This window comes from Corylus avellana, chromosome ca3 (assembly GCF_901000735.1).
Source record: "Corylus avellana chromosome ca3, CavTom2PMs-1.0".
NCBI classification, from domain to species: Eukaryota; Viridiplantae; Streptophyta; class Magnoliopsida; order Fagales; family Betulaceae; genus Corylus; species Corylus avellana.
The window spans coordinates 32270823-32282328 of record NC_081543.1 but is presented as its reverse complement, the minus strand read 5'-3'; the positions used below and the strand labels follow the sequence as shown (position 1 = coordinate 32282328).

General features: G+C 32.5%; 1 protein-coding gene across 1 annotated transcript; it reads right to left on the bottom strand.

Moving 5' to 3' along the window:
- Positions 1–2298: 2298 nt before the first annotated feature.
- Positions 2299–11483, bottom strand: LOC132174437 (probable leucine-rich repeat receptor-like serine/threonine-protein kinase At3g14840; the record flags this gene model as incomplete). The annotated part of the gene is made up of 21 exons (XM_059586095.1): positions 2299–2697; positions 2947–3097; positions 3342–3579; positions 3692–3902; positions 4050–4168; positions 4711–4857; positions 5282–5477; positions 5583–5962; positions 6850–6890; positions 7026–7061; positions 7147–7212; positions 8319–8384; positions 9207–9278; positions 10127–10198; positions 10350–10421; positions 10513–10584; positions 10695–10766; positions 10877–10948; positions 11064–11135; positions 11224–11295; positions 11374–11483. Coding segments are annotated over 21 exons (2604 nt in total), but the record flags the coding sequence as incomplete, so codon positions are not given.
- Positions 11484–11506: the final 23 nt, after the last annotated feature.

Genomic DNA, 11506 nt, shown 5'->3' with positions numbered 1-11506 from the left:
TTTTTTTTTTTTAAAAAAAAATCATTTTTATAAGGAAAAAAATTTAAAAAATTCGATTTTTTTTTTTGTTATAAAAATTGAAAATTTTTATTTTGTTTTATAACTTGTTTAAATAAAAATTTCCGTTTAAAAAAAATTAACATTTTTCGATTAAGAAAATAAAAACTTTTCGTTTTCTAAAATTTTTTTTTAAATACAAATTTCGATTTTAAAAAACATATTCGTTTAAAAAAAAAATCGTTTTCTTTAAAAAATTAAAAAATTTCGTTTAAAATTTTTTTTAAAAAAATCGTTCTTTTTAATTTATTTTTTTTCTTTTTTTAAATAAATTATTTTATTTTATTTTTATCTATAGGGGTATTTTTGTCTGATTGAGAAATATATAGGGGCATTTTTATCTTTTTGCTAGCTTTAGGGGAGACGAACAATGTTTTGATAATTTGATGAGGACATTGTCACAATTAAAAATTGAAAGGGAACATTATCACTTTAGTGATAGTTTGAGAGGGTATGTAAAATTTACTCTTAATTTTTTCTTGTTTTAAGGAAGACAAATGAACAGAAAAGTTGGTGGAAAACATATAAGAATTGAATTGTCAGTTTGAATGTTTTCTTTTCGATTTGTACTATAAATACGTAATACTTTAAGATTGGAAGAAATTTGTGAGATGATCTCGAATTCTAAATTTTATTTTGTTAAATACTCTCAATTTTAAATTTTATTTGTCCTTTTATTTTATTAATTTACTATTTATTGTCTTGGAAATAGTCCCAATATTCTGATTAATTTATTAGTTGGCACCAGCCATTGAGATACTACAAACTTTCAAGGCATGAGCATTTTAAAATGATTGATTTGTGATTCATATGATTTCCATCCAAAATTGAACCCAATTATTGGTTTGATTTCTATATGAAGCCAATCAATTACGTGCAAAATTGGACTTGTAAACTTGATAGGTGATGAAATTTAATCAGCGTTGATAATTCTTCAACATTTTTTTTTCCACAATCAGAGGGAGACAGCGTATTACGCGTTTAGAAAATTCATTGGCCTTAATATAGTCACTACACAAGAATATGTTGATGATAATTAATTCTCTAATATTCAAATATTCAAACAAATTGATGTTTAACTGACAAATTAATTAGCGTTGATAATTCTCCAATATTTTTCCGCGATTCATGTCTTCCCAAAATTAATGGTCGCTTTTTTAGTTTTAAAAACTCTTTTTTTCAACCTAATCTCAAATATACTCTTAGTGTTGAATTGGAAAAATCAAAGCGACGACAGTGGATATGACATTTCGCAACAATCTAGCAATGAACGATTTCTATCAAATCATAATTACATGGATGTCGAGCAGGACCACGTCGTCAAAACCCATCTCTTCAACATTGTTATGGAGTCTCGGTGTTATTTCCACGTCATTATTATCAACATACGGCTTTTCTATCTCTCGTAGCATTACTAGTAGATTTATCTACATAGTTTTTTTAGTTTTGTTGAAATGGTCAAGATAGGCTTTAGTCCTCCGGTTTGACAAATTATGCGGACTTCCATTTGTAGTGGGCAAACTAGCAAGACAGTTATTTCATTAAGGGTACGTTTGACATTATGATTTTATAGACAAAAAGTATAATTTTAATCAAAATCATAGAAAATTGATCATTTAGAGCATTCATATTGACTTAACCATTTTTTACTTTTTATCTAAAATAGATAAACAAAACACTAAAAAACCCTTTACATCGGATTATGCATCTACAATGCAGAATACATTCTTGTTGTATTTGTTAATAGTGCACCGCTACATGTAGCGAGTACTGTTCACACATCCATCTCATTAATATATTATTTCTCTCTCCACATATCTCTTTTTCCAAAAATTGATAAGAAAAATACAATCTTTATAAAAATAAATAAAAAATAATATTTAAATTATATAAATTAATTAATTAATTAAAAATTAAATAAATAAAAGATAATCAAATGTATTATGTATTTTAAAACTCATTACCTAAACTAGGTAAAAGTGGGTTTTGATTAACCATTCTACATACAAATATGCATAAACCAATGTGATTGATCATTTAGGCTTGCGTTTTTTTAAAAAATAGTCATTTCGCGTTTTTAAATCACAAGGAATGAAGTGCTTTTGTGAAAATGCACAATTTTAAAAGTTAAACTGCGATTTTAAATGTAAAGCTATAATTTCTGACAAATACTCAACTGCGTTTTTAAAAATCACGTTTTCAAATCACACATTTTAAAATCATAAATTCACCCTAGTCGCTTCCAATGTTCTTTTGATTATTTCTCTTGTTAGATTAGCAGTGCTCAAAGTTTTCTTGTAATTCTTTGTGCCTCTGAGTCAAACAAGTTAACTAACCTAGCCCTTATAAACCAGGAGTGTTACACATATTATGTTATTTACTGTGTTGAAAATGCTCCCACAATGCATTCACTTTCATTTCATCATTTGAGACACTTGGATTCGGAACCAGCTCTGGAACAACAGCCCTACCCTCAAGCATGCTCACCACTGCAGACATGGTAGGCCGAACTGTTGGGGAAACATTAGTGCATAAAAGAGCCACATTGATCGTCACCATAACCTCTTCTGTCTTGTAGTTTGAGCCCAACCTTGAATCCACCAATTCCAATAAACTTCCTTTCTCTTTTAAAACAAGTGCCTGCAAACAGACAATAGGAAAAGAAGAATTCAAGAAACAAATAAAGTCGGAATGATTCTTCATTTAGAAGGAGTGGAAGAGTTTGCCTCAACATTGTATCAACTTTCTAGCTCAACAAATATGACAATTGGATATTCAACATGAAACATTTCCGTAATTAAATTCTAAGATTTTAACAAACGCAAGCATATATAAATTAACAAGAGCATAAAAAGGAGAAAGTGTAAGAAAGAAAGAGATTCAAATTACCTGATCAAGAAGATGGAAACAGTCCTCCTTTGGTCGGTAACCAGTGTTGCTCATTCCACTGACAATTTCTAAGGCAATTACTCCGAAACTATAGACATCTGCTTTGTCAGTTAAATAACCCCGCATTGCATATTCAGGTGCCATATATCCACTGCAAACATTTTCAGAATCACAAATTCGTAAGATTGCAAATATTAAGGGCAATAATTTCCAATTGCTTTCGTGTGTGTGTGTTTGTGTCTTGAGGGCATGGGTAAACTAAATCAATAGTTAACTTGTAAGATACTTTCAATTTCCTTTTTCTTCCTATTTCTTTGAAACTATTGGTATCACATGAAAATAAGAAAAAGATAATAGGAAACACTATGACATGAAATTAATACACAACAACTCACTAAGTTCTAGCAACTCGGGTTCTTATGTGGGTTTTATCCTCTTCATCAAGCTTGGCTAAACCAAAGTCAGATATCTTAGGGTTGAGATTTTTATCAAGCAATACATTAGTAGCCTTGATGTCTCTATGAACAATCTTCAATCTTGATTCTTCATGGAGATATGCCAACCCCCTTGCTACACCAACACAAATCTTCCGTCTTGTTGGCCAATCCAATTTCAACTCATATTCTTGTGGCCCTTCAATCAATCAAATTAATAAAAAACAGTTAATGACTAAGCATACATGCATGTTATCAATGACTATAAATACACAACAAATGCAATTAAGTGCAAGAAGGTAAAAGTTTACCAAACAAAGCACGAGCAAGACAATTATTTTCCATGTACTCGTATACTAGCAACAATTGATTTCCTTCAATACAGCATCCATAGACCTTAACAAAATGAGGATGTTGCAAAGCAGAAATCATGCCTATCTCATTCACAAACTCACGATTTCCTTGATTTGATTTGGAAGAAAGCTGTTTGACAGCAATTATGGTACCATCTGACAGAAGGCCCTGCATTTGGGAAAACATAAAACCTTTTCCATAAATAAACAAGGACACTCTTTTCCATAAATGAACAAGGACACTTCAAAAAGAAGAGCTACAATAAGAAAAGTTCAGATACAATCAATCAAAAGAAAATATTTATTAAGCAAATACCTTATAAACAGAACCAAAACCACCTTCACCAATTTTATTCGCAGCATCAAAGTTGTTTGTGGCAGCTTTGATTTGGCTTAAGGAAAATATACCAGTTTGCCGGCCCAAACCCTTTAAATCTGAGGAAGATGCCAAGTCAGATACAGAAGTATGTCTAAGAAAATTGCATAATTGTCGACATTCCTCATAGTTTGAGACATATTATATTTTAGTACATACTGCACACACCCCCCACCTTTTTTCCCTTCCCTTGCTCAGAAAAGATGACCTAATAAATTAACCAAGTTCTAGAGAAACCACATGCCATCATTCTGCATCAGGAACTTTTGCAAAAGGCTATCTTAGAATGAGTGCCACCCTATTAGCCGCACAATGCTTTTAGACTGCAACTTGCATGTCAGCTCATGGGCCTATCCGTTGTGTGCTCCACGCACACAACCTCACGGTGAACATATTACTAAACAAGTTAGCTGTTTCCACTTCATCCTACAAATGTGCATATGCATCTGTAGTGTGTTCAAACATACATACACATGCAAAGTGCTCGATGGAAAAAAAATAAAAGGAAAAACGAATCCAAAGATCATACCAGAAGTAAATAACTTTTACCAAAAAGAAATACTGATCCATATAATAACAACATTAATTGCCCTGCAAATACCTTGTTCCATTTTATTTTTCTTTCCTAGACAGCACTTCCACCAGAGGATACCCAGAACCAAAAATATAACAAAAGCTCCAGCAGCAACAATCCCAACCTTTGCACCTAGAGATATAACAGTTCCATTTTCTGATGGGGACATAAAGTCTGAAGAAAAAATATAAGAGTAATAACATTAATCATTGTCAAGGTAATTGATAGGAAGAATCATCATCCAAGTAACACATGGAAAACAAGGAGGTCCAAACTGATAGTTAGGAATACTTCAATGAAAATATGATTGTTGAATATCATTTCTTCAAGTAGACATTAAACTGAAAATATATATATATAATAAAAATAAAACCATAAAAAGTAGACAAGAAAGACATATACATCCATCTATGTTTCCATAAAGAAATTACAAGGCCAAATCAAATACTATTAAGGAAATTAACGAAATATCTTTAGCACCATTCATCCTTAAAAGTACCCAGAGAAATAGAGGTAAATTTTTAGGTATATAAGCAAGTTTGAGAATGTTTCACTTTCAAGCAACCAAAAGTTAAAACTCATAAAAGATAAAAATTACCATGATCCACAGAAATAGCTGAAATAAGAGGACCATAGACTCCTCTGTCTGGGATACCAGTTGTCCCCTTCCCAGCCCAATAGAAACGGATCTCCAAGGTATTACTAGTCACAACAACAGTAAAATTTGTTATAACTGCCTTACCAGCTCCACCAGCCTCTTTTACAATGTTGAAATCCTTCCATACCAGCTCTCCCTACAATATTCTAATCCCTTTATGTGTTATCAACCGTTTCATACTAACAACTACTTGAGTACTGAAAATTGCTTGATGAAAGATGAAGTATATTGTAATAACTACCTGAATGTAAATATCAAATATACGCCTTCCCAAGCTGCTATATGTTTTATCGTCAGTGAACATTATCTCCGCAAAATGGAGGTTGACTTTGTAATTTCCATTTCCCAAACAAAAAGCATAATAAGTAAGAGAGAGAGGTGAAAGGCGTGCAGTCATGTACAGTTCAGGGTTGGTCATAGAGAGTCTGGATGAATTTGTGAATAAAAGTGGGTCCATTTGGTCATCATTATCCATGAAGTCACCAGTGCTGCTAAATGCCCAGTTTTGTGCACTCTGGAAAAAATTTGAAGGTCCACTGGTATCAGTATCAGCGTCATATGCAGTAGTGCCATTGATAGTTACTGCTTTTCCACCGCAATTTATATGAACATTGTACCAATCTGTGACAAAAACAACAATAAATTAGTAACAATTGAACATGTAGACGTAAAAGCATTAATAACCGTAAAAAAAGAAAAGGAAGAAAACCTATTCAGTATTCTCAATTGAGAGAGCAGTGGGGAGAAGGAAGCATGAGTTAGTACACAATTCAGGCAAATGAAATGAAAGAAGTCATTTATTGTCAGTGCCCGTTCACAAAGAACATTTTTTACATTATGACTAAGACTATCACAATAAATATCACAATAAATTCCACAGATAAGGAGTTTTATGTTTCTTTTATGCCTAGAAAAAAGGAATTTTCATTCCTATAATATAGTGTTACAACTTTCAAAACATCTAAGAATTGAAGAATTATGTAACATAGGATGATCCTACAACTTAAATATGAAAGCAGGATCTGTAAAAGCAGGTTCCTTGTTCACTAAGACCACAGGCATGACAAGAAAACCTACATGATTTATACAGGTTTCCTTTCCAACTGATGTAGTAAACTTGATAACAACAGTATCACCTTTCTATAAAGAAAACTTCCAACAAAGAATCAAAAATTAAAAAAGAAAAGGAAACCTAGAGAAGTGCACCCTCAACTATTGTGGTTTTATCGCTTGCTCATAGCACTACAATTTCTGAGGAAATTTCAACATCTATCTTTCATCCTTTTTTCCTTCAGTTTTTTATTTCACGCAATCTACTATACTTAGTTGTACTTAGAACAACCTCTTATTCTTTAGAAATTACAGACCTATTTATAAGAGATTTGGCTATAAAGTCTCAGTTCCCCATCCACCATGACAAGGAAAAGCAAACAGGTCGGTAACACTATTGACACATGGTAATCATGAGAATATAAAATATTAAGGAAATATATGACATTTCAACTTACAATGTGAACAACGAAAGCTTCTCAAACACGAAACCATGCCACTGATAGAACAATCAAGGTCCAAAACAGTTTAGTGTAACATAAAAAATGGATTTGTGTTTATATATATCAAGGCAATACACCAGAAAGTTAAAAGTTTTTGATGCATATTGTTGAAAGATGAAGTTGATACTCACGACTTATTGCCAATTGAAGAGCTTGCAAACAAGTTCCTGTGGAAAATAACAAGGGAAAAGTTTAGTGAGTATGTCCATGCATGCATGTACACACAAAAACATGCTTAGATGGAATTCTTACACACTACGCTGTTGACAAACTGGTAGCCCAGAATTCCCAACCGTGAAGTTGTTATATGAAAGATCACTGCACACAAAGAGGCAACGTGATTCATCAGCTTCCATGATGTAGCATGCCCAGAAAACTTATATTATAAATGATAGTGCATAACATACTTGGAAGGGATGATAGTATTCAGATTTAATTCTTCTCATTCTTCATTCTACATAATCCAAGATATTAAGCTAACAACTGAACTTAAGTAGAAAAACTACAAGCACTTTCTACCACTCATAAGGGATTAGCTGCTCATAAACTATCATAAGCTGAGGAAATACTAACTAAAATGATCATCTCCTTATAGTCCTATTATCTTGCTAACAATCCCATGAGCAAATACTAGAAGAGTGAATGCCAATCCAGAATATGGAGGTTCTTCTCTTCAAAGTTGGATCATGACCCATAGCAACAAAAGATATTTGAATCTTGAACTCAAAAGGAGACATTAGTATGGCTGTAATTGCACAGGACATGCTTTCAATGAAAATGCATATTCTCTGGTTCCTATTTTCGACATTGGGATGCCATTTCTGACACATTGTAGAAAAAGCACCTGGAAGTAAACACAAGGAGAGTAGGAAACATTGGGAACTCTCAGGAGTAAAAATTCTTGGAAATGCCATTGAAACTTATAAGGAATGCATTTCCTTTAATCCTCTTGTTTTGATATGCTTTAAGACCCTCATTTTCTAAATTGATTAATAAAATATCTCACATATTTCTATAAATTACACTTTAAAGATGCAAATCGTTTTTGTCCATGTCACTTTTCTAATGATTAAGATTTAACATGTAGAGCATATGTTGTGTTGGATCGGACCTTTGACCATCTCATCCGAAAACAACCCAACAGCATCAGAGTTTCTTCACATTTTGACATTCAGACCAAATCAAATGGAAGACATGTAAGTAACTACATATTACCAGAGGTCATACTCAGAAACATTTTTTTTTTTTTCAGTTGAAGTAAAAGCGACTGAGTAATACAGGCAGATAAAGCTTTAGAAGATAGTCAACAAGGTAGATGCACAATCATTATTATTATTAATGAAATATCATGCAATGATTAGGATAAAATAATCAACATCTTTGGTTGACTACTTGTATATTCAGAATCTAGCAGAGAACCTTACATGTTGTCCCCTTTATTCAGCATCCACAGAGGCACTTGTCCAGTTAGCAAGTTGCCGGTTAAATATCTAAACAAAATCAATATTGCCAATTCAGTATCGTTATGTAGTTTGTGCATTACAGATCATCAAGTCTTTCCCTTGAGAATGCAAATCTTTAAAAATCCAATTGCTAAACAAATATTTATACTTTGGATGATTTCATATTAACAATAATAAAGTACATGAAATGGCATCCCTACTCTAGCAAGTAGAGGTAGGAGTGTAAGCTACATCTATCCTTTGGAAGAGGAACAACTTTAACTAGGAAATTAATTTTTTTTTTTTAAAAAAAAAAATCTTATATGGATGACAACATGCAGTATTTAACTCTAGGAAACATATAATTTGAATGACATGAAAGAACTTATTTCTCTTTTGTAGCCTTTAGCAGACACTACTGGGTACGAGTTTAAGAGAAGACAATTTCAGCGCTGAATTACCCATATGGATGATATGTATGTCCAATGCAAATACTTAAAAAATTTTACAGAACCCTTGTAACTAAAGCTTGACTTGGTGCCTTTAACAGGCCGTCCAGTTACTTCACCCTTGAAACATCCTGTCAGGTTGGTCACAGATAATTCTGTTTGGGGCCCAAAGTTTGTTTGAGTTTAACTTCAATGCCAAAAGGATATTTTTGCCTGATTTTATACTTGAGGACTTTTAAGGCCAGAATCTAGGAGTCATCCAGTTAATCAAATTGGAGATAGCCTAATTGATCAGGCCATTAAACTATTCCTTTTTCATCCCCACTAATGAGGTAACAGTCACACAGTGTCTCTCAGCTATACAAAAATGGTTGTCTGCAATTTGGTACATGAAAATATATATATAATTTAAAATGCATACATGTAATCTGATTTTTGTAGACTTGCAAAGCTGCTTGGAATTTCTCCTCTTAGTTTGTTAAAGCTGAGATCTCTGCAGAAAACGTTATAATTAAATGAATTAGAAAACAAATAGCACTCCAATCAGATAAAGAACATATGTCACTTTATCAGACATATACATACAAAGAAACATACACTTGTGCACATAATTGAGCAGTCAGATGATTTGCTCAAATTTCAACTGTGTAGCTAATTAGACCAACTAGGGTTTATGCACAATCGGCTGGGGTAGTTCAAACAACAAACCTCTAAATGAGTATTGAAATCAGGATTTCAAGATCGACTAAAGAAAGGCAAAAAGGGAGAGAATCTACCAAGCAAATTACATAAAAAAAGAAAAAAAAAAAAAACAAAAAAAACAAAAAACAAAAAACAAAAAAAAAAAAAATAATAAAAAAAAAATAAAAAAAGGTTGTCTCAAATAGTTTTCTCAAGTGCACCAAATAACATAGATGACCCTGTCAAAGACAATCATGTTCAATGTCTAAAAGGCTTCATCAACGGGGAAAAGGTAAAAAAGAGAGAAAAATAAAATAAAATCACAGAAATATTGTCGGATTAGAAATGTTAGCCTCTATCTTGAAAGAACAATGCCTTCAAAAGAGCAAGGGGAAGTAAAGAAAATGAATTTTTTAACTCATAAATTCAAGGTACAAATTTTCCTTGCTTAGTATTATCTAGAAAGAAAAAAAATCACAAACTCCATCAAGAATGCCACATAAGTTGATTTAGGTCACAATCAACATAAGGGGAAGAAAAGGAATTCCAGGCCATGCAAGAATACTGAATGATCTATAAATTAGCATAAAAGCATTTTCAAGAGAATTTTTGAAATATCAGCAAACAGAAAATGGACGAAAAAGTGGCTACTATACTAACAAGGTTTTCAACGTTGTCATATCCCCAAGAAATTCAGGTAGCCGTCCAGTAATATTGCAACTCCTCAATATCCTGTAACCAAATTTAAAAAAATAAATAAATAAATTAAAATTAAAATTATATATATATATATATATATATATATATATATATATATATACAAAGTCGAGAAGCCATAAGGATGGAACTTCCAAAAATTATGTCATTGAAACATTTAACTTACAGTGTCTTCAACTGTGTCAGATTATTAAGTGGTGGAAATGGTTCTTCAGATCCATTCAAGTCACTAATTCTCCTGCATATCAAATCAACAAAGAATATAGTAATTCAAATGCAATTCCATCTGAAAATGATTTATAGTTGTGACATAAAAGGTTGATACTAACAAGTCAGATAACTTTTCCAAAAGAGCAACGCCAGGAGGAATTGGCCCCTTCAAACCACTTGCCTGAATCACTCTGTTGTTGCCAAATTTTGATGTAATGAGGGATAACAAATAACAGACATAATTAAATAATGACAAAATCCTCAATCAAAATTAAAAAAGAAAAAGGAATAAAGCTCTCACAGTTTTCCAAGCTTTTTCCAATTTTGAATATAATTGGGTATCTTTCCAAAAAACTGATTGTCACTGATCCGACTGCGTTACGTTGAATGGACAAAAGGAATTAAAAAAAAAAAAAAAAAAAAAAAGTCATATGTAATCTCAGATGAAAAACTTAATGCAGAAAGAAAGAGACAGTAGCTTACAAGTCCTTCAATGTGATCAGCCCTGCAAATGAATCAGGCAACTCCCCAGTAAAATAATTCGAGCTGAGGAGACTATAACATCAACACCATCAATAACAACAACAATAAAATCAGCCTCAGGAATTCTCACACCAAATAAAAGAGATAAGATTCTTGTAATAAGAGGGAATAATCAAAAACGTCTTACAATCTTTCTATGGAGGGCATATGGCCAAGCTCTGGAGGAAGATTTCCGGAAAGCTGATTGAACTCCACCGTACTACGAATAATAAAACCGCATTCCTTAATTACAAAACTCTTTAAAAAAAAAAATCACAAATAGAAACAAACGGCATATCAAAACTCACAAGCTTTTGAGAGTGGTAATGTGTGCAAGCTCTCTGGGGATAGAACCCGTTAACCGGTTTCCAAGAAGGGAACTGCAATAAGACCCTCTTACGTTAAAATCATCACTTCATGAAAACATCTATACATATATTGAGAGGGAGAGGGAGTACATGTTGACCAGCTGCGTGGATCTCCATTCCGGAGGAATTGAACCGTTGAGGTAGTTGCGGGTGAGGTCACTAATATGAGAGGGAAATAGAGAAATGAGTCCACCGGAAAATCAGCTGATGAAAGAAACTACAG